This window comes from Cornus florida, unplaced genomic scaffold, assembly GCF_030987335.1.
Source record: "Cornus florida cultivar Cherokee Brave unplaced genomic scaffold, ASM3098733v1 CherokeeBrave_3.0.0_Hap2_Chr03, whole genome shotgun sequence".
NCBI classification, from domain to species: domain Eukaryota; kingdom Viridiplantae; phylum Streptophyta; class Magnoliopsida; order Cornales; family Cornaceae; genus Cornus; species Cornus florida.
Window position 1 is genome coordinate 47,303,107 of NW_026775573.1, and position 24,674 is coordinate 47,327,780.

The window sequence follows — 24,674 nt, forward strand, 5'->3', positions numbered from 1 at the left end:
TTTGACATTTGCATGTTACTCTATTGTCTTAATCTATGATGTTAAATTATTGATTTTTATTTATGAAATGTCTTTTTTTATTTATTTCCTATAAAATACGTATAATGTCGACAAATAAATGAGAAGTTATAAATTGTAAAATAATATGTTATTCATCACAAATAATATGTAATGTTTTTTATTTATTTCTTTTAAATTTGTCAACAAATATGAACTTTTTTTTTTAATTTTATTTTAATTATTAGTTTTAAACATTTTCGTTATCAAATTTATTCCATAAATGTTCCACGACTTTTTACAATAAAAAAACAGATGATTGATTTATAACTTTATTTACCCATTGGGAAAAAGATAACTAAACAATTGAAAAAATAAAAATTTTAAAAAATTATTAAAATATTTAAAAATAATAAAATAAATAAAGTGAATATTAGACTATTCAAATAAAATGAATAACCGTAACATTAACATGATTATCTAAATAAAGTGAATAACTGTTCTTATATACCATGCTATGACGACTAACACGGAGTATTAACTTTATGCTTGGTAGAAAAGATAGAAGAGGGCTAAAAGGAAAATAGGAAGGAAGTAATAAATTTTATTTGTTAGGTAGAAATGATATATGAAACCAAAGGAGACCTCTTTCACAAATTTTCATCTATCCAATATGGGTTGAAGATGGGAGAAAAAAAGACTGAGCCTATTATAAAAATTTTAAATTATTACAATACCTTTCATAAAATATTTAATAGATCACATGTGATGAATTTAATGATAAAAACAACCTAAAAAAATATTAAAAATTATTTATTTTTATCATACAACAAATTAAATTATCAATTTTTTACATTCTTTTCCATCTGACACAACAAAAAGAGAAAAATGCTTACTCTCTTCTTAGAATGTCTTAGTCATTCCTTCTTCCCTCCGTTCTGTTCAATTTTTTTTTTCCTTCAAAACTTGAAGGTGGAGTTACTTGAACTTTGGGTGGGTGTGAGTCATTTGTCATAAAACTTGAAGCCATTGAAATTTTGACCCATCATTTGAGCGGGAAATGATTATATATATATAACTCACAGTCTCAGACACTTCATCTGCTTTGAGTGAACAACGATGTCCAAGTTCGAATACCCAAGGCTCCGAAGGGGCGAAATCATCGGATTTCTCGCCGATGCGCAGATTGCAACCATTTCTGAAGCCGATCTCATCCATCCCAACCCAGATTTCATTACTAACCTCTACACAAGACTCTTACTACATATTGATTCTCTCCCGTACTTCCCTAAAAAGCCCCAATTCAATTTATGTTACCCATTTCTAGGGTTTTCCCAACAAATTCTCACTAGGGTTTTGTCTAATTTCAGGGAAGATCACGGGCAAGTCGATTTTGCCGCCTTGGAACAGCTGGAGAACCCGGACATGCATGTCGACTCGGTCAGGACCTTCAATTTGTTGAGCAAAATCAAGGAGATTATGGAGGCTCTTGAGTGCCCTAGGACATTCACCCTCAATGATCTGATAAAGCCCGTCGGAGACAGAACAGAGTTGTTCCTTAGTGCCTTACTCAATTTCTGTATCGACAGGTTCGTTTAAGCTCTGTTTGGTTGGGAAAATGATACACTAAGCACTGTTTATTGTTTAAAATTATTGTTAATTTGATGGGTGTTGATAAGTTTTCGTGTTTATGCTCTTGTTGTTCTGGTTGCTTTGAGTGTGTTGGTACTTGGTATGGGATTGACGTTGTGTGATTTAGAGCATTCTTTGCTTTTCCAAGTAGCGGAAGCTATACATTGAATGAGTGTAAGGAGAGTGAAGAAAAGTGTGTCAATGGAATTATTAGCGTGCTTGGATATTCCTTATTTCTGGGTATATTTATTATTGTGTATTTATGTAATATGCATTCAGGCGTTTATATATCTATGGATCAAGTATGACATGGTGAGATAAGATCTTTCCAATTTACTTACACACCTTAAAAAATATATTCTGGGATCATTGTTGGATTAGGTGTTGTGTGATATAGAACATGGCATGACCTATCATTGTTGTCTATAGCGAACTGGAAATCCCATAATATATTTATCAAGGGGTGTCTTTACATGGCATGCTCGCCAAATGTAAAGTTGATAGAACTTGGGTTGTCCTATCTTTATGGCTTTTCAAATTAGAGTTTTATTGTAGGGCTTATCATTTCCAGGAACTGCATTCTTGAAAATGAAAAAATGAAAATTATGTGGAAATTTTTTTTCGGTTATCGACTATCGTTGTCTGATATATGGAATTCTCTTTGATTCCTGAAACAGCGTTCAGCAACTGAAGAAATATAAGAATAGTTAAAGTTAGAGTGATGATGCTATTTTGATATTCTTTAGTGTCCCATGTAACTTGAATGTATTCATTGTGGCATACGTGCAACCTTAAGGGCTAAGGGAACTAATTGACCATCTATAGTGAATTTTATTGCTGAAAATGGAAAAATTAACATGCCATCGTGCAAGATAGTTTAGAGTATCAAATTCTTATTGAATGGAAAATATTTTTGCTATTTTCTTATCAGAATAAAATCGATGTTGTATTGTGACCTCATTTACAATGATTGGATTGTGGAAAATTTTATATTTAAGACTTATAAATTAATTCATTTTCCATGAAATGTTTAATTTAGACAAACATCTGGTTTGACTCGAAATTTGTTATTACATGTTTAGATGGAAATGAAACAAATTGAACTTTACTTTTATTGTAAGATGAACATCTAGACATTGGGTTTACTTTGTTGTTAATTGTTTGTGTCAATATCGTAGGGATTCAAAAATGAATATTTTGAGACCAATTGTGGACGAGCTGAACCTTCTTGATGACCAACGGCTAGAGTTGGAGGCCAGAATTTCACAGGTATCTCTAAGAATATGATTTGCTTAATTTCATATTAGCTTTTACTTGTCAGGTATTTATCTGAAGTTATCTGTTCATCTACATTACAGTTGAATGCAGAGATTGCAGTGTTTGATGAATCAAGAGAAATGGAAATGCCGCTTGTTCAAGAAGTAGATGCTAAAGTTAAAGAGCTGCGTCAGACCATTCCAGGTCTTAACAATCACCAAATGTCTTTGAAGGCTTCAATAAGAAAAATGAAGGAAAGGGCTAAAGAAATGGATGAGAAGGTTTGGCTTTTGCCTTAACTCAGTAATCATGGGAAAACAAATATGCCTAAATTTGTTAAGTTAATTGATGTAGTTGTCTAGTCTAATGTTTGAGGTAAAGTATTTGCAATTGGTGAGGGTTTTGAGAGTAATAGTTAATAAATGGATCAGAATCTTCGGTTTTGCCTTTGATGCAGTAAGAATGGAAAGCAAATATGCTTAAATTTTGATAAGTTTAATTGATGTAACTGTCCACTATCTGATGTTTGAGGAAAATGATTTGTGGTAGAGGAGGTTATGGAGGCAATGACTACAAAGATTGATTGGAGCAAAAAGCAGTTTAATGATTGAAATTTTTAAATGTTTGGATCCATAATGCATAAGACTTTAGTTATGATTTACTGAGGCGTCCAAATATGTTATTTGACTAGAATATTACCAGAATATGATAAATCTGCCCACCGTTATCACCCAAGTGGCACTGACTATGAAAATTACACTCTTGGTCTGATATGGCTATGGTATTCTTTTGGTTTGTCTAGGTACTGGGTTAGCTATCATATTCCGTAATTCTTTGTGTGGATGGGGTGGGCATTGTGAACATATACATCCTTTTTTGTTTTACCTTTTTACATAAACCATGTATGGAACTATATATCGGATATAGACACAGCACAATGCAGATGCACTGGCATGACACATTCTTAAAAGTAGGACATTTGTCAGCAGAGGATATGTTTTTTTTTTTTTTTTACCTGTTGTATATGCATTTTAGTAGGATAAATACATAAATTTGGTTGATTTTATTCAAACTTTTGTACAAGTAAATCTATGATTAATGCACTCTTACTCTGAGCTTGAGCTCTTAGCTTTGTCTTTTTTTTAGTTAGTGTATTATTTCGTGCATTTCATGCCTGGTCTGGTGATATGGGTTAAATCATGGTATTGATTATTTGTTCTCATTTACATACATGCACACACATGTTTTGTTAATTCTTTTCACAAAAAGGGGAAAGTACAAAAATCACCCTCATGGTCCACATTTAACCCTTATGGTTTATATTGTGTATATAAATCCATATTGTATTTTAAAATGTTGCAAACAAGGGCTTACCGACAGTGTGCCATTAGGAGTTGGCCATTAAACAGTCATGTGCGTTGTACATGACATATTTAACACCTAAAAATCTAGAAAAGCCATTTCTCTCTTCCGAAAATGATATTATATGTATATTTATATCTACTCTCTCTACGGTCTCTCTCTGTGCTCCCACAGTTCTTTCTCTCTCTCTACACCGTCTCTCCCTAGTTCCTAGTCCCTACTCCCACATCTCTTTATTCTGTATCTCTCTACTCCTACAGCTCTCCCATGTATTACACTCACCCATATATTTAAATAAAAATTCAAGATTGCCCCTTCAACGTTTACAAGACATAATTAAGGGTCATCCTCAAGTGACTGTGACACTACTCTCTCTCTAACGTCTCCTAACTTCATCAACTACCACATTATACAGGTCCATCTCTGAATGCGTCGCTATAAACACAAACCTCTCCACGTATACAAAGACATTTACGTATAACTGCAATCTAGAAACAGAATTACAAAAGAACCCAAATCCAAATTGGGAAAGCAAAAAAAGGAAAACTGATTCAGGAGCAGTTCAAAATCAATCCAAACACCTGCTTTTAGGGGTTGTTTTCATCATAAAAAAATTCCATTTATCTCTCAGGGGATTGGTTCATTGGTCTGGTTTATCCTCTTTTAATGGCTGATCAGAAGTACATTAAGGCCGAAGAGCTCAAGCCTGGTGATCTGTGGTTTAAAATTCCCTTGAAGTGAGGTTTTGGGATGGTGGTAATAGTGATGGAGTTATGGTGTTAGGGTTTTGTTGGGATGTGCAGAGGTGGAGGAAGACGAGTGAAAGAGAGGGCAAGCCAAAACAACACTGTTTTGTTTGTCCATTTTAGTCTTTTTACATTTTTTTTCCTGTTACGTATGACATCAGCCCCTATTTCTCACCTAAAATGAAACAGGGGTGTATAGAAAACAGTAAGGGGTTATATGCACTATATGTATACCATAGGGGTGTTTACTGCACTTCACCCAAATAAAAAATTAGTAATCATTGGAATTTTCTATTGCTGTTGATGTTTTTTTTTTTTTTTCATAATTGAGACTGTATTAAAAGATTGAAAAATAAAGTACTGGTGCACAGAGGGCATACCCTCAGAATATGAAAAGAGATAGGAAACAGCAATCAAACATTAGAGAAAGCCCATTTCCCATACAAAACAAAAAGTGTAGAAAATGTGCTAAAAAAGAAGATCATGGATAGAAGCATTCTGGACATCTAACACTTCCGGCAGCAGCCGCCTAGCCACCATCTCAGGAGCTTTAGGAGATGAGCCATGAAGCCTAGCATTCCTTTCCTGCAATATCCCCCAAAGAACAGCTGCAAACAGACTCTTTAAAGATGTAGAGGCATTATAATGATCGCTGAACCAACAAAATAGATCCCATGTAGTAGCCACCCCAGCAAACTGATCCATATCACTTGAGAACTCCACCAAACCAAGACCACAAAGCCTGAGCAAAATGACATGACATAAACAAATGGTCTCGATTATCAACTTCTTTGTGACAGAGAACATCTAGCAGCCAAAATTTACTTTTCTCCTCTAGTCTTCTGTAAGTTAACCATGGAAGGAAGTCTGTTAAGCATCACAAAAACAGTAGTAACAGACCATCTAGGCCTAGCCTTACCCCAACACATGTTACACCTTTCCACCTCCTCAGAAGCAAGTTTACGACAGTGCCAAAAGAGACCCGACCACCATCCCACAGAAGGTTGTCCTCACTGGCATGAATAGACACATTAGTAACATATTCTTTGAACTGGTGTAAAACATTTTCCTGTAAAAGCAGCCAATTCCAATTCCAATCCCCATTAACCATCAAACAATCCAAAGTAGCATTTCTGGGAAAATGTAACCTCCTGATCAGCCCATGACCAAATTTTTGAGCAACAGTCTGACCATCACACCATGGGTCAAGGAAGACAAAAAAAGACTGGACATTCCCAATTCTGAAAGTTGCGTTCTGCAGCATAATGTCCCTGACAACAACAATAGATTTCCATATAACAGAATAGGAGTTTCTAGGAACAACATTCCAATAACTGACATTTGAGGCATATTTTTGATTAAACCAGGACACCCACAATCTATCTTTGCTTATCAAAAAATTGTAACGACTCGAACCCGTAGGTCCGAACCGTTAGCCGGGTCATTAACCGAACCCGAGGTCAACTAGGGACAACACCATTCTTTCCTACGTTAATACATATTATACGTGTCATTCCGGGTTTATAAAAAAAATTAGTAATAATAAATAAATAAATAATAATAATAAAATAAGATTATAGTTACAAAGTATGTCAAAACGGTCTACTAACCCATCGAACCCTGTGGAGGAGCGTCGTCCGCCACTTGCCATCCGTGTTCTGAAAAATGTTAATTGTAATGGGGTGAGCAAATTACTCAGTAGGTAGTGCCTAAGACCCACCTCTTGTAGCCCCGTGAATCCAAACAATGAATAGGATTATAGGGATCGGGGTCATACAAAGTCAGGACAAAAAATACAATATACACTTTCAAGTCCAAAACAAAAGAATGTCGCGCCATGAATGCAATGTCATGCATGTCACTTCCCATTTCAGAAAACATCCATCACTTCACAAACTGTTAATATAACCCGTCCTTTGGTGACTTCGTAGCGACACGAGAGAAGGATTGGTTACTGTCCTCGACCCTTGGGATACCCCCGCGGCTTCATTTTGGGCCTAGATAGCTCAACCACGCTAGGGCAATTTCCCTAGTTCCCTCTAGGCTATATTAACATAGCGGCCCTTTGGTGACTCTGCGGCGACCGGGTTTTCTCAAAACCATTTTCTCAAATTTCTCCCCAAAATTCCCTTTTTAATTTCATTTTAAAACACTTCCCCTTTTCTTTCATGCCCAATGCTTGTATACATATCACATGTCTTTTTAATACTATGGAAATGGAGAGAATTATTATCACACAATTAACATGCTTCCGTATAAAATTTCTAACAAATTATTAAGCATCATAGGCATAGAAAATTAACACATTATGCATTCTTTCCAAGTAAATCAACAAATACATATAATTACATGGTTCTTATACTCAATTAAATCATCTAAGGAACAATCAATTCAATTTAATCATGCTTGACAACAATTAAAATAGAAAAACTCACAAAGGAATAAGAATTTGAGTATTAGAGACCCCTACCTCACTAGTTGAAGAAAACCCCAATTCAGCCCAAGAAATTCGAAATCCCAAGTGCTCCAAATTAAAAATTGCTCCGATCAATATAAAACCCATGACGAGCTCTTCAACTTTGCCTTAAGTGGCAAAGTCTAAATCTCAACGGTTTGGGAGAAATCAAGCTTTGAATGGCAAAAGAAAAAAATATAGACGGAGAGCGAGAGAGAAATTGAGATCTGCAGATGACTTAAGGGTCATCTAAATGATAAAAAGAAGGTGGGTCCCACAGCTTTATTTATAAATATCTTTAACTTATATATATATAAAGGTACATACACACAATATAATGGCAAAAAAAAGTCCACTGACAGAACAAATCTCACCACACAAATATCTCTCTTTACATTCATCAAGTGCAAAAACCCAAAGTCAAAGAAAATATGCCCAAAAAATTTCGTGGGCCCCGCACCATCATATCTTTCCATTTCTCTTTACTTTTTCGGCAGCAGGTATACATATATTTCATGTATATATATATATATATATACATGAAACAGAAACAACCAAACCTATTATAAAATCAAGTGGGACCTGCAATAATGAACCATCACCAATTCATTCTTTCCCCCCCAATTTGGCTGCTTCCTTTTTGCTTCCATCAGATACGAACAAATATATATATATATACAAAATGCAAATCAACCATTACATATCTTTCTCATCCTTATCTTTCTTTTTCTTTTCATATACAAATAATTCATTATCAATTCAAACCCATCCAAAAATCTCTTGGGACCCGCTATCACATTACTATTACAATCTATCTTTCTCTCTACAATTTTGCCTGGTGCATCTCCCTCCTCTGATACACTATATATATATATACACACATATATATATTTGCACAATGCACCAAGTCAATAACCCATTAAAATCTCCAGTGGGCCCATGAAAACATTATCACTATTATCACATATATATCTTATTTTCCTTCCTCATTTTCGGCTCCTGCAAACTGATACACCATATATATAAATGTAACCAAACCAAATCCAACCCCATTAAATGTCTTAATTGGGTAAATCTCCAACCATAATCAAATAATTAATTATGACAACCAAAAAAATAAATTAAAACCTAAAAAATCCGAGTTGTCACAAAAATCCCAGGCAGGAACACACTAAGAAGCTACTTGAATGTCCACCAGTTTTCTTAGACCTAAACGTCCCTCAGCTTTAGTTCTGTTAATGATTTTCTTGCTCTTTGCACTATGGAGAACATGATGAATTCAGGAAAATTCTTATGTTAATATAGGACATGATATCATTTTCAAATAATTGTGTACATATATTGACGGAGTATTATCTAAGACAAATATATAGTTCTCATTAAAAAATTTAATGGTTTCCCATCGGGGTTTTTTGGCAGTTCTCGTGGCTTGAGGCAAGGGGACCCCCTATCCCTTTTCTTGTTTATTATTGTTATGGAGGCTCTTAGCAGGCTGATGAGGAGGGCTGAGGAGGGTTATGACCTTGGGTCTTATACGAGGCTTCAAGATTGGTCCAGAGGCAGTCCATCAATTGGAGATTTCTCATTTGCTGTTTGCGGATAACACTTTGGTTTTTTGTGAGGCAGAGGTGTCCCAATTGAGATATTCGAGATTTGTTCTGGTTTTTTTTCAGGCTGTATCTGGTTTGAGAATCAACGTGGGTAAGAGTGTGCTTGTCCCTGTGGGGGAGGTTCAGGAGGTGGCTTCTCTTGCAGCTGTCCTTGGTTGTAGGACGAGTTCCTTCCCAATTTCTTATTTCGGCTTACCTTTGGGCGTCTCCTCAAGGAGGGCAGGAAGTTGGGACCCGGTTATTAAGCATTTCGAGAGAAGATTGGCTGGGTGGAAGAAGTAATATCTCTTGAAGGGAGGAAAAGTTACGTTGGTAAAGAGTGTTTTGTGCAGTCTTCCAACTTATTTTCTCTCTCTTTTCCAGATTCCCTCTTCTGTTATCAGGAGACTTGAGATGATTCAACGTAATTTTCTTTGGGGCGATAGGGGGGAGGAGTTCAAATATCATCTTGTTTGGTGGGAGCAGGTTTGCAGGCCCTTTAAGTCGGGATGCCTTGGGATTCGGAGACTGGCGCCTTTCAACAGGGCTCTTCTTGGCAAGTGGCTTTGGAGGTTCGGCAGTGAAAGGCATAGATTATGGAGGAGGATCGTTGCTTGTCGGTTTGGGGAGGAGAGAGGGGATTGGTTTGCTAGACCGGCTAGATCTGCTATCGGCATGGTCGTGTGGCATTCCATTGGGCATGGTTGGGATGAGTTTTCTAAGCATATTAGATTCAGAGTTTGGGAAGGTCGGATTGCCATGGATAGTCATGCTTTGGTTGCCGATTGCTATCGCCTTGATAGCGGTAGGTTGTCTTGGGATGTTCAGTTCCGGCGAGCCTTTCAGGATTGGGAGCTGGATGATGTTGTTAGCTTGTTAGATCTTTTGTATCGACAGGAGGTGGATGGTACTGGGGCGGATCTCTTGACTTGGGTGCCTTCTTCGTAAGGGACTTTTCAGGTCTGGTCTTTCTTTTTCTGTCTTTCTGGTTTTCAGGCCTCCTCTTACCCGTGGAAAACGGTTTGGCTTTCGAAGGCTCCTCTTAGGGTGGCTTTCTTTGTTTGGACTGCTGCTTGGGGTAAGATTTTGACTCTGGACAACTTAAGGAAGAGAAGACATATCATTGTTAATCGGTGTTGTCTGTGTTGACCAATGGAGAGTCTGTGGACCACCTTCTCTTGCACTACCCAGTGGCCCATGACTATTGGAGCCTTATGTTGGGTCTTTTTGGCGTCCAGTGGGTTATGCCTTGGAACTCTCGGGGTCTTATTGATATTTGGAGGGGGCAGAGGGTGGGGGCTCGTGTTCGTGATTTTTGGAGGGCGACTCCTCTTTGCATTTGGTGGTGCCTCTGGAAAGGACGTAATAGAAGATCCTTTGTTGGGGAGGAGTTACACATTGGGGTTTTAAAGTACTCTATTATTTGCTTTCTTTTTAGTTGGGGTATGGGGAGAGATTGTTCTTCGGTTGAGGAGATCATGGACTTTTTGGGATCTTTGGGTCCATAGGTCTTCCCTTTTTTTCCTTTTGTTCTTGATTCTTGTACAGCTCTAGGGACGCGTTCCTCTTTTGAACGCTTTCTAATACATTTCTACTTATCAAAAAAAGAAAAAGAAAAAAAAGAAGAAGAGATTATATTATATGTACGATTATTCTCTTACTCTATTTGTGTCTATTTTGTCTTATATTATTATATTATATGTGCCATTATTCTTTGACTGTATTTGTGTCTATTTTGGCTTATATTCAGAACTGTTGATTGCGTGCTTGACCTATACAGTCATGTGTCCTATGTTAGAGATTTTATAACAAAAGAGAAATGTTGGTCATTTTGAGGCTGTCTATCTTGTTTTTAGTAGTCTCAGACTTTGCTTATTATAAGTTGTGTTTCTGCAAAAGAATCATGTTTTGGGAACTGGGAAGCTTACTAGACATGTCTAAGAATATCATGACATGTGTCTGACATGAGCACAACATCTTCAGAGAAGTGTCTGTCCTTGTAGCATCTTGTACCCTACTAACAAATTGTTTTAGAATTCAATAATTTTTAAAAAATAGAGTTATGCTTCAAGATAGGAGTGCATAGCTTTTCGAATTTCCTCATTGTACAGAGTCATCTTTCTCTAATATGATTATTGGTGTTCTATCATAGGTCCATAACCATGTTAAGAACTTTGCCACATAAGTAATATTTGAAGTCTTTTAGGAACAACACAGTTGTACTGTCATCATATCAGTGGTTAACATGTTGATTATGTAGACAGCCCTGTTACAATTATTCTTAAAACGTCTTTTATATTTATTCTTGGTACCTTCACCTCCTTTATGTAGAAGTTGGCTCCTTTCTTGTTTCTGTAGTCCATAATGTTATGTTGCAAGTATCTCTGATGCCCTATTTTTAAGTAAAAGTTTTTTTTTTTTTTTAGGTTTCTGACGCAGACTGGTTATTTAGATATGTTTGTCCATGCTTGATTCAACATTTACTGCTTGTGGTGTTTCCTCTCCAGATTTCTAGTGCAGAATTTGCCTTGGTACAAAGTGTCCAAGATAATGCCAATTTACGCTCCAAGATTGTTCAATCACCTGAAAAGCTACAGGTACCTATTTTTATCTCATTAAGTGACAACATTAATTCACTTATGTGCTACAATGTTGCCAATTATATTTAAATACATAGTTTAGTCATCAGTGAAGCTTTGATAACCATGTTAGATGCAGTTAGTTACAAGTAAAAGGCCTTTTTTTAAAAGTTCAGTTTGCATAGAAAAAACAATATAGAAAGCATAGTGTTACGTAACTACAATGGCAGTCCTCAATATATTAATCAGGCCACAGTAAATCTAGGAGCAAGATTAAGAGGCATCTAAGGATAATTTGTGCCCTGTTTTAGCAAATATACTGGTTAGTTCATGTAACTCGTATCTAGTTGTTATAGAAGCTAACTTTTCCCCCCATATCTAATCATGGATTCAAATCGAATCATGCTGATACTTTTACTGGTACCACTGGGAATTGAAAACGTGAACAAAACATTAATCAACCCCAAGGTTATGAATATAAGCTTGTAAACATGACTGTGATCTTTGTCTCACCTCCGATTTTCCTACATTTTCAATTCTAAACATGGAGACTATAATATTGTCTGTTGAGAGGGGAACCATTATGTAATTTATCTCAAGTGATCTGATGGAAAGGAGCAGAAATAAAACCAAAATCCTTTTGACCGCAAATATGAAACAGATTTTCCCAAGGAGTGGAGGTGTAAATAATATAAAAACAAAAAGGCAAGAAGATGGACATTAATTGTGGTAAGTAGAAATTAATCCAGTTAGCAGCCACATTAATTGATTCAGATCATGCTCTGCAATGTACAAGAGAAAATGTTAAATAGTATATGTAAGACATTGGATTTCCCAAGGGGCATGGGAATATGTTGCTGGGTTAAACACGAGGTTTCTCACATGTTGACCTTGAAGCAAATTAAGTGGAAATTGGTGTTTCCATTTAGGTGTTTGGCATGCAAGTATTGTGTCTCTAACATGGCTATAAAATAGTTAAAATATGACTTTCCTTGTCATTTGCCAATTATTACACCGATTCTTTCTTTACTGGGAATTTATGGTCAGTCCCTCATAGTCTCTCTCTCTCTTCTTCTTCTATATTTATTTATTTTTTTAATTTCTAGGATTATGCCTAATTCATGTTTAGTATATAAGCAGTAGCATGCGTTCCAATGCTGGTTTTTGTGTTGAAATATTGAACATTAGCCTGGTATTTCTAATTTACATATTTACATCTTAAAGTGAGTGCAAATTGTTTATAAACCAAAATGCTCTAGAATCTTTTAGTTGATGGTCTTTCACTTTAATTTTTTGGGGTTTGATGTTCATTTTCAACACTATCTATGTATTATTGTGGATTTTTTTTTTTTTTGCTTCTCTTATTTTTATTCTTCTTTTCTTGGCCAATGATCTAGATGGTAAATGCTTTCATGACACATGACTAACAATTGTAAAAATATATTTATAATTGTTTCCTCTGTATTTGCCAAATTGATAAGTGTCAGTTAGCTTACATGGAGGAATATTTTTACTTCCATTCAAGGAGGGATGATTTTTATTCCTGATTGCATATGACTGGTCTTTTTAAGGAACAGTGATACGACGCTTGTTTCATTGTTATCCTCCTTTGATTCAACAATAAATATTTTAATGTTATGTATAGCAATTAAATGAGTGTAGTCAAAATGTAGAAGTTGATATGGGTGGGTGCTAAGGCAAGAAAAGGATAAAATAAAAATGAATCGTATATGATATGGCAGAAGTAGCACCTCTTGGTGATTGAATGAGAGAAAATCAAATCACATGATTTAACTCCATAAAAGGAAGACCATTAAATGCATTAGTGAAGAAGTGTGACGTAATCCATATTAAGGGAATTGTTGGTAGGAGGAGAAGGCTATTAACATAGGTTGAGAAAGATATGACTCTGCGTGAATTGGCTAATATTATGGTCTTACACAGAACAGAATAGTAAAACAAGTTCATATGAAATTACCTTAATAGTTGGGAAAAAATTAGTTTTGTTGAGTTGGTTCCCTCAAGTAGACTTAACGAGCCTTAGTTTCAGACTATTTGGGGTTATGTAACTTTTCTCCCATCATCTCTTTGTTAGGCACCAAAGGACCAAATGGCCTAGCGGTATCACCCCTTCCTTTCTAAAGGGAGGTCAGGGGTTCGAACCTCGGTGGAGGTAGGGTGTGTGCGTAATTGCTTTAACTTCCACAAAAAAAAAAAAAAAAAAAAAAAAAAAAAAAAAAAAAAAAAATCTCTTTGTTAGGCCATATTTGAATAAATTCAATGTGTATATATATATATTTTTATGACATTGGCTAGAGAATTTTCTGTTACTTGAGCGACATTCATGCAATAGTTTCCTTTTCTCTTTATTTTTTATTCTCTATGCGGTTGTTTCCATTATTTTCTCGCTTCAATTAATTCTTATATCTTTATTCTCTCTAATCTTGTGTGTGTGTGTGTGTGCGTGTGCGCGTGTGTTTCTTTTGAAAACAGAGGGCATTAGAGGAGAAGAAAACAGTTCGAGATGAGGCAAAGAATGCTGAAAAGGCAGCTATGCAAACTTTTCAGGAGAAGACAGCTACTGTTGAGGTTTATACCAAGGTATTCTGTTATAAACTATTCTTGTAACCATTTATGTGGCATGTCTCACTGAATTGTTAGAAAGAATTAGCCAATTATTATTATTTTCTATTTATTTATTTTATGTTTGCAGTTGATAACACATATCTTAGTGTAACTTTGCTTGTTCAAAAGGTGTTTGAATGCCTTAATTTTCATACAGTGAGAAGTTTTCTTTTGTTTGTTTTCTTGAGGATTGATGATTAAAGTTTAGCTTACTAATTTTTATATTTTTCTAACTTAGCATATGGTTTTCACCTGCAATTGCCATAGTCCCATCAATTCCCATTAACTCCCATAAATTTGTTCCTTTTCCTTAATTTAGTAAATTGACCAAGTTTAACTTAGGAAACTCAGTCCATTCTTATGTTAATTGAATTTTAGTTAGAGATTGTGTTTTGTTTAGATATATAACTTATCTGATTACGTGCAAGTAGCTTAGTAGAAAACTAGTTCCCCACCCCCCACCTCCTCACACACACAGATGCATGCACCACGTTAAAGAAAGAGCATATACATTATTTTGCGGTTAGTGTGGGATTTTATGAATCATGTTCGCAAAATAACCATATGATTTTATGATTAATGCTGTTTGGATATGTGATTTTGGGTGGTGTCGGGGTGGGGCAGGAAGTGAAAGTCAGTTCACTAACATCTTATGATGGTTTCAAGGTGAACTTATCAGTTGGTGTACGATTATAAATTTTTTGTTCAAAGTGTTACATTTGTAAAGTTGCATTATATAGTAATTCATTGAGGGTTGACTCATCATTCATCAAAATCAGTACTGCTCCCGGAGGAGAACAATAATACCTTGGGCATCATTTATTGAAACTGGCATAATTAGCATGTCTATCAAATGTTTCAAAAGATTCAAGTCATTCTTTAGTGACATGCCTCCTGAAGCAAAACAATGGCAATATTGAGTGTTGTTATGCTGTGAAGGCCCTTTGTTTTTTTTTTTTTTTTTTTTTAAATATATTTTTTTAATTTGTGTGTTGGTGTGTGTGATGGTATATATTCTAGAGCTTATGCTGCTTTTCAATCTACAAATTGACTTCTAATTAAAAAATAATAATAGAAATGACATTTCCTAAAATATAGTGGCTAAACAATGAAATGCATTCAGAAGCAATTGTATCAGTGATCACTTACTGCTGTATGGTTTATGGCGACTAAGTAGCGTAAGATTATTGGACACAAGAGAAATTAAATTTAAAGAATCTTGCTTGAATGGCATATTAATACGTATTTAGATATCATCCACAATTCTAGTTGAAAGGATAATTGATAATAGCCTTTTGCACTTCTCTTTCTCAGGCTTTTAAGAAAATGTCCAAGCAGTTTGCTCAGATGCAGGCTATACAAGAACAGGTTTGTTTATATCATGGCCAGATCTTGGTTTTTTGTGTTTGCATGAATTTGTTTGAAAGCTTTATATGGCATTTACTGTGTTGGGCGGAGAACCATGATGCAAAGTCTTTATTGTCATGATGCTCTTGTTGAATTGTTTAAATAAATTTGTCAACTATGTGATCTTTTACCCTTTTTCATGCAAGATCTTAAAAACATTTACTTAAATCAGTTACACCAACTTCCTTTTGTTCCATTATTAATCATTGGTGGACCCAGGCCCAAAGGCCTTATAATTCCCTCCTTTCCCAAACAGCTTTTTTTTCCCCCCAACTGGTGAGTTCTAAATGCTCAAAAACCCTAAAATTATGTCTTTTTTTCTTTTGATTTTTGTTAGGGCTGTCAATTCAGCTATCTTGTTGTCATATGCACATGTCAAGTTTGGGGCACTCGATTAAATGTTGGACAGAGCTACTCATTAAATATGCCAATGTCTTCAATTTTTAACACCATCTGCTCATTAAACTGGTTGCATTACATGAATAACGTAACCTGATTAATAAGGAAGTTGAGTTAGGGTTCACGCTAACACATTGACTGAATAACATAATGAATTAATATCATATTTAACTAAAGAAATTGGATTATTAATTACATGAGACTGGAACTATGAAACCTACCAAAAAAAGAAAGAAAAAAAGAGAGATTAGAACTATGAAATAAGACCTATGGGCAGACAAGATTGCACAGATTGAATGATAAAAGCCATTGATTATTGCTATCACCAATTAGGGTTTAATATATCAAATAATCCATAAGAATCCAACCATAGTGTAGAGAGAGAACGCCCCAAAATTGAGATCAAACTTATTTTATATTTATAGTGATGGAAAAATCATGCCTTTGAGGGTGAAGGCATAGAGTAGAGAGAGTGTAATCCTTGAAGTCTACACAGAGTCACAGAGAATATATAGTCTTGTTGTGGGAGAATCTGATCTAATTACACTTGAAAAGTTGAGACATGAGCTTGAGCCTTGGCAGAGTTTTGAGATTTATGAGTTGTGGTGGCTAGCGTTTACTGAGCTTCAGTACATTAGGGTTTCTCATTTGTCTTTTACAAAATAATCTTGAACACAAAAATTAGTTTACGAAAATGTCCTCAGTCAGAAGCGTTAAATCATTTTTTTTTTTTTTCTTTGTGGTAGTCACACTGCTCATTATTGAACATTTCAAAAGGGTTGTGGTCTGAAACCCTAACATGATCAGTTTATTATTAGTGTTAATATTGTTGGAACATTCATGATTTGAAGCTACACAAGGTTGACGCAGAACCTTTAACCCCTTTTTAGGTTTGAGTTGTGTTCGTGGGTTGTGTTGGTGCTTACCATCTCTAATTTTTGGCTATCAAAAAGTTTAAAATTTAAGAATTACTAGATATATTTTGAAGGTTGTTGACTAAAATGAAACTGTGAACAATTCTAGTTTTATATTTTCAAAATACAAAAGTATGTAATATTTTGTCTCTTGTTTTAAAGAATAGAACTTTCTGAATTATTTTAATATTTATATTATAAATGTTTGGAGATCCCTTAGTTTGGTTTGATGTCTGCTAAGGTTTTCCCTTTTGTCCCGGAAATACGGGTAGTCTAATTGCATTAGATGTATTGGTGATATTGGCACTTCTAACAGGTAAATTCTGTCAAGTCAATTGAAAAAGATGTTAAGGTTCTGAAGGTTAAGCTGAGTGATGAAGCAGTGTTAGATAAGTCGCTTGAGGTGAAACTGGTTGAATGGCAAAGGAAAGGTAACTTTTTATTCTATGTACATCTAGTTATTGTCACTGTAATTAAATTAGTTTTTTAAGTAGGAAAAGTTTTCTTCTCCAGTGGATCAGTTGGATGAACTAAGAAAGCAGGTGGGAAAAGAAAGAGATCTCAAGTGCGAGGAGGCTACAAAAGAATTGAATAATGTGAAGTCTGAAGTGGAGTTTAAGAGGCATGACATGGAATCAGAGAAAATGAAGGTTGAAGCTGCTGTTGCAGAGGTAATGTTGTATATTTCAACTCTTCAGCAGAACCGAGTTATTTTGTTCTGAAGTAGTACAGTGTATGAGTGTTCTTGTTTCTTAAACATGCCAGGCAGATGCTATAACTGCGAAGATTAATGTGGTAAAAGAATCAGGAGCAGCTAAATGTCAAGAACTAGAACGTAAATGCGAGGAGATTGCAAGAGAGGTGCACTTCTCTCTTTATGTTTATCTATTGTTCATTCCTGTATATGCTTATCTGTTAAGGAGTTGAAACTTGGTTCGATGCTTGACTCAACCAGCATTAAATTCTAGAGACTGATGGTCAGAGTTCCTAAATCATCTATAAAAAGCTGCATTTTCTTTTTCATTTGTATAAGTGGGAAATCTACAAGCTTTTAACATTTATGTCAAAAATGCAAGCATCTTATATAACAATGTTTCCCATAGGGGCAAATGGGCGTGTGACTGTAAGAATAGTTTCTTGCCAATATATATATATATATATTCATAACATCGTTCTGATCTTTGAATGGACCTGTTTTTCACTGTTTGGTCAGGACTGGGATTTATGCAAAGCCAAGCTATGAACCTATTGTGCACAAATTTTTTGCTTTGTGCTGAATCACTTGAGAAACATTTACTATGTTTTTAATCATTGATGTTTGTTTCCTTCATTGATGGCGATTTCGGAACTGAGAATTTTTTATTCTATTTCTGACTGTTGTAGTTTCATCGCTACTCGAGCTCTGTTGGGAATTTGGTGTCAGGGATTTGAAATGGAGCCAGGACTCGGTCGTGGTAGGAGCTGACTTACCTAAACTTCAGTTAGTGTGTTAATGGTTAACTGCACAAACTATCCTGCTTGTTGATTGCTTTCTTGTACCCCCGTGTTCTTACAGTATGATGGAAGTCACTGATTAGCCCACTCGTGCCACTGTGTGGAGCCGGAGCAGCTAAGCAAGGTCAACAATGGCGGATATGGCCTTTTGTAAGCAAGCTCGGCGGAGTTTTGGCTGGTTCAGTGGGTACCACATGATTGAGATCTTGTGTTAAGCATGTCCTAATATCCCAACATACACTTAACAGGGTGTCAAAAATTCCTTTGATTTACATGAATGTATTTAGAAAAATTTATTAGGCAGGACTTTTGTAGAGCTATTATTTGTTGTCTTACTGTAACTCTCCTAAATTCCACGTGGCATTGTAGAGCTATTATTTGTTGTCTTACTGTAACTCTCCTAAATTCCACGTGGCAAAGTTATTAAAAGCTCGTGTAGAAAGTACATTAACAATTCTTCAATGACATATAGTAAGTAAATGATGTTAGAATTAATTCTCCAAAAACCCATGATAAATAAAACATTAACCATGATGAGGAAAACTTAGTAACGAAACATACCATACCATACCATAATGATTAGGGTGCACACGGCTTCAGTTCTACGGTTCTTTGTGTACCCCTAGTAATGTCAATAAATGAACAGAGAGGATCTCAAATACCTTTATTGAGGTTAAGAGTCTTTGAACACTGATGATTGGTTTCGCAAATTAGATAAGCAAAAGTGAGAACATAAAATCTTTGCATGGTTTATCGTATCTTGGCAACGGGGTGATTGGAGCTTTAGGCGATTAATTTAAGAGTTCCTTTGGGATTGTATTTTTATTATGAAAAATTATGTTTAGATATACTCCTTTGTCTTAAATTAAACGTTGCCTTTGAGAATTGTGACTTACATTGTGTATTTAAATTATGAGCAGTGATAGGGGAACTAAAAGGTATCCCCCGAATTAATCACCACGTGGTCTAGCCACGTTAGATTCTCACCCCTTTTGCGTGAGGAAGCAAAAGAGTCCACCAGATGCAGGTAAAAAAAAAAAGAAAAAAAAGAAAAGAAAAAACTTAGAAAAAAAATTCATAATTGATATATTTTAGAATTTACACTGACTAGACATATCAAATTAAATCACTGTACCAATTGAATTGCTGCTGAAGAAGAAAACTTATTCAAAACCCTAGATAGAGAGAGAGCCAATCCCGAATCAAATAGTGATGTTGTGAATCCTTCTAAATTTTTGTACGTGATTTGAATACAAAATGATTATGTAATTCTTAAAATCAGATCATTGAGTAACACCTAAATCTATTAAAAAATTTATAGAAAAAATTCTTTGAATATTTATGATCTTTTACCAACATACATGTAATTGTGTGTGTATATATATATATTTCTATTTGTGTATATAAATATATATTTTTTTAAATTTATTTTAAGAGTGAGCTAAGCACGTGATGACTCTTTTATTCTTCACGCGCAAGAAATTTTAGATAATTTGATGTAATTAAGTCACGTTAAATTCTTTTTTCAGAATTACCCTTCCCCCCTTATCATTTTCTTCAAATTATTATGCATGTTAGTTTATCGTGGCTTCGGAGTGCATACCCGGAAAAAACATAAAAAATAATGAACATGACAAAAAGTCAACCTCTCTCTTGAAAAGAAGTCAACCAATGACATTTTAGAAATCTTTGATTATTACTAGGTTTGTACTGAGTTGTAGCTGTCCAGCTACCCCAAATTAAATATTTGTTTCTCATTGTCAACGTGTAAATTAATACTGCCAGTTCACTGGGTTCACACCTCACGGCATCAACTTGACTGTGAACAAATTTGACTTCAATCATATTTAACCTCATGGATCCAGTATGTGTTGTTGTACATTGGAATTTTTTAAAAAAAAACTTTCGTGTCTGCCAGTGTTAAAGTTGGCCACATGGCCGTATGGATTTAAGATATAACATGTTCACATTGTGCAAATTGCAATTTTATATTTGATTACATACTTTTATATATATATATATTTTCCAGAAATTGCATACTTATAAAATTAAATCATGCTACACAGAATGAATCTAACGGCGGACATCAATTATTGTTTCAATTGCTTGTGGGGGTATTCTGCAATCGCCCCCCCTTTTATTTATTTTTTATTTATTTTTTTTTTATTTTTATTTTTATTTTTTTTGTGAATGTGTTAGAGAGAAAAATGTTTACATAATCCATAGGACGTCTAAGCTTGATTTCACATGTCACTTCGAATTATGATTGTTAGTATTATTATTATTAAAGGTAACACCAAATTATTTCTCCACAAATAGTGTATCAAATGCCCCAGAAATGGTCTCATTATAATTCGAAAATTTGTTTGACTGTAAATTGTTTTCTATAAAATTATCCAACAATATGCGTAAGCCATAAACAGACTAGACAAGCGTGAACCACTTGCCGAATTAAAAGTGTACGTGAACCCCTTAATTGTTATCTAAAGCACTCTACGACGACCTAATCCAAGTATTGGTGATATATTATTATTAAATTCTTCCGACAATTAATTGAAACATAATTTTTTCCTCCCTTTTCCGTTTTCTTCAATGCGAGCAGGCAAGTTGCTCTTCGTGCGTAATACCATGAAGTAATCCACACATACGTAATACATAGATAAACAAAGACTTCGGCTTCAAGAGCACATGCTCATTGAGAGTCTCTCGCATATATATATATATATATATATATATATATATATATAATAGTAGTTGCTTTGCACAAGTTTATATGAACAATGTGTGTAATAAACAATGCTATGAAGTTGTTAAGGAATAACAATGATAGTTGAGATGGCACTCGATCCCTCTCTTCTTCGCCATAAGGCCCATGACCATATATATATAAATATTAATAACACTAGGTGTGTGTGTGTGTATATGTATATTTGTGTGATATAATTTTTGTAACTTGTTAATTTTATTGTCAAAACAAGTCCGATGGAATTATAATTTTCAAGTTACCAAATCGAGATTGGGTACGGAATTAGAAAGTTGTTCAAGTTTGATAAACTATGATCTACGAAAAAGGTATGAACAACATTTTATGAAGTTGTTTCTTACTTAGGATATTATATATACATGATATGTTTCCTCAAAGTTTCCAAAATAGAATTTTTTCAAATTGATACTCTTTCCCTTCAATTCTGTCATGTGGGAACCGGTATTGACTTTGGCTACCGGTTCAGGATCTTTTGAGTCAAATGAAACTTTCTGTCCTTAATTTGGGAACCGGTTCCAAAATTGGCTACCGGTTCCACATGCTGATACAGTTTAAGTAATAGTTCCATTTTCTGCCTAAACTTCCTATTGGATATAGATTTCCTTCTAAAAGTCTTATGCGTGAAATTTACCTTTTCCTATGCATATCTAGGTCTTTGAAATTCTATATAAACCTTGATTTTCATTTAGGTTGATATGACTTTTGCATTACATCTTCTGATTCTTAAAAAGCCTATCTGAGAGATATTTTGCAGAAAATAAAATCTGATTTTTTTGTTTTTATTTATTGAACACTCACATAAACACGAGTGATTTTAGAGTATTTGTTCAAATTTTGATCGTGTTTAGAGTTTATTGAATATTGTACCTACAACGATCAGAGAAGCAGGTCTATTTATTCTACATCAAATTCAGATCTTGAAGAACAGAGGTGAAGCGATCACACTTTGAAATGGTCAAACCATTCTAGGAGTATTGTTCGATCTATCAGCAATCCTTCTACAGAGATCAAGAGTAAGCCTGAAGTCAAGAGCTGTTAGACGGGACATCACAAAGGCAGAGGATTGTTAGCAATTGGTGTTTGGTAGAATGATAGGATGTGAGCTTGAGTCAAAGTTCATTGTACTTTGTTTCAAACATAGTGGATCAATTTACTTTGGACTGTAAGCAAATTCAACGATATTTAAAATACATGGTTCTAATACATAAATATTGTTTAGAAACATACCTGCCATTTTTAGCTGTTTGTGTTTGAGAACAACTATTATAGAAACACTCTGATACACAGAAACACTTCACAACACAGAAACACTCTTCAACCCTCTACCTTTATCTGTGAAACTGAACGATGGTTTCAGGCCTTTCTTTCACGTATATATATAGAGGGTTGGGACCGTTTCTAAGCATTGCCAAGAGGAGACATGTTGGTTCCATCAACGAACACATCCCTCTATAATTAGATAACTGTTATAAAATAAACAGTATTCAAAAGATACAACGTTACATCTCCAATATGGATAATTATAAAACAATTTAAATAAAAATGTAAGATTAATTATTATAATAAGACCACCGTATTCTTACATTCTCCCAGTTGGTCTTATAATCATAATTAATCTTTATTATTTTTATTATTATTTTTTTTTATAAAAAATATTTTGAAATAATGTTGATGTGCACACTTTAAATAAATTATCTATATTTAGAGAATCATTGTACCAAATAACTTTCATGAAGTCCTTACAAGTATATTAATATTGAATCAAGGATGTCATTATATTATTTAATAATATAGGATATCAATGGTCACAAACATTAATACACTCAACTTCAAGATTATACATAAACATCGCATATGCTAAACAATAAAATATTATGCCATGCTTCGGTCCTACTGTGTCTTAATAAAGACACACCATGTCTCATAAATGACACTTATAATTTTCCATCGTGCACCAATATGAAAAACTAAATAAATGAGGATAATATAATATAAGAAAATGTGATCACAAATACAAATGTGTCTACAACTGAGTCAAAAATAACCACCCACTAACTAAGTAAATCGAAGCTATCAATAATACCCATATGAGCAACATGCTCACTGTATAGCTTAGGCGGCAACCCTTTAGTCATGGGATCAGCAATCATTTGTTGTGTACTAATGTGCTCAATAGACACAAGCTGGTTCTGAATCCTCTCTTTTACAACAAGGTATTTAATATCTATATGTCTAGATTTTCCTGAATTTTTGTTGTTCGTTGAATACACAACTGTAGCGGAATTGTCACAGAAAATCATCAATGGTTTAGAAATAGAATCTACAACCATAAGTCTTAAGATGAAGTTCCGTAACCATAATGCATGACAAGTGGCCTCATAACATGCAATAAACTCTGCCTCTATGGTGGATGAAGTTGTTAATGTTTGTTTAATACTTTTCTGTGAAATTGCTCCTCCAGCCATCATGAAGATAAATCCTGAAGTGGATTTCATACTATCCTGACAACCAGCAAAGTCAGAGTCTGTATAACCCACCACTTCAAGCCTGTCGATCCTTCTATATATGAGCAAATGGTTTTTTTGTCTTCTGCAGGTACCTCATTACTTTCTTTGCCGCTCTCCAATGATCAATGTCAGGATCACTTTGGTATCTGTCTAGCATACCAACAGCAAATGCTATATTTGGCCGTGTGCAAACCTGAGCATACATCAAACTCCCAACTGTAGATGCATAGGGAATGTTTTTCATTTGCTCCCACTCTAGGTCATTTCTCGGACACTGAAATTTACTAAATTTATCACCCTTTACTATAGGAGCAATTCCACCTTCACAGTGTTGCATATCAAATCTTTTAAGAACCTTTTCTATATAGGCTCTTTGTGACAATCCAAGAATCCCACGAGATCTATCTCGATGAATCTCAATGCCAATGACAAATGAGGCTTCACCAAGATATTTCATTTCAAAACTTTGAGATAAAAAATGTTTAGTCTCGTGTAACAAGCCAATGTCACTACTAGCAAGTAAGATATCATCAACATACAACACTAGAAAAATGAATTTACTCCCACTGACTTTCATATAAATGCATTCATCAATAATATTTTCTTTAAACCCATATGAAGTAATTATCTCATCAAATTTTATGTACCATTGTCTTGATGCTTGTTTTAACCCATAAATAGATTTCCTTAACTTGCACACTATATATTCTTTGCCCTCAATTTCATAACCCTCGGGTTGATCCATATAAACTTCTTCGAGCAAGTCACCATTTAGGAATGCAGTTTTTACATCCATTTGATGTAACTCCAAATCAAAATGAGCTACTAATGCCATTATAATTCTAAAAGAGTATTTCTTTGAAACAGGAGAAAAAGTTTCTTTATAGTCGATGCCCTTTTGTTGAGTAAAACCCTTAGCAACAAGTCGGGCTTTATATCTTTCAACT

The 24,674-nt window shown here is 34.7% G+C and overlaps 1 protein-coding gene across 1 annotated transcript; it reads left to right on the forward strand.

Annotated features, from left to right (window-relative positions):
• Positions 1-915: 915 nt before the first annotated feature.
• On the forward strand, positions 916-18,845 carry LOC132300426 (kinetochore protein NUF2 homolog). The gene is made up of 12 exons (XM_059797475.1): positions 916-1,277; positions 1,368-1,586; positions 2,808-2,898; positions 2,988-3,167; positions 11,546-11,635; positions 14,111-14,218; positions 15,557-15,610; positions 17,279-17,393; positions 17,476-17,633; positions 17,728-17,823; positions 18,346-18,416; positions 18,518-18,845. The coding sequence occupies exons 1-11, from the start codon at positions 1,117-1,119 to the stop codon at positions 18,391-18,393; spliced, it is 1,320 nt and encodes a 439-aa protein (XP_059653458.1). The 5' UTR covers positions 916-1,116; the 3' UTR covers positions 18,394-18,416; positions 18,518-18,845.
• The last annotated feature ends 5,829 nt before the right edge of the window (positions 18,846-24,674 follow it).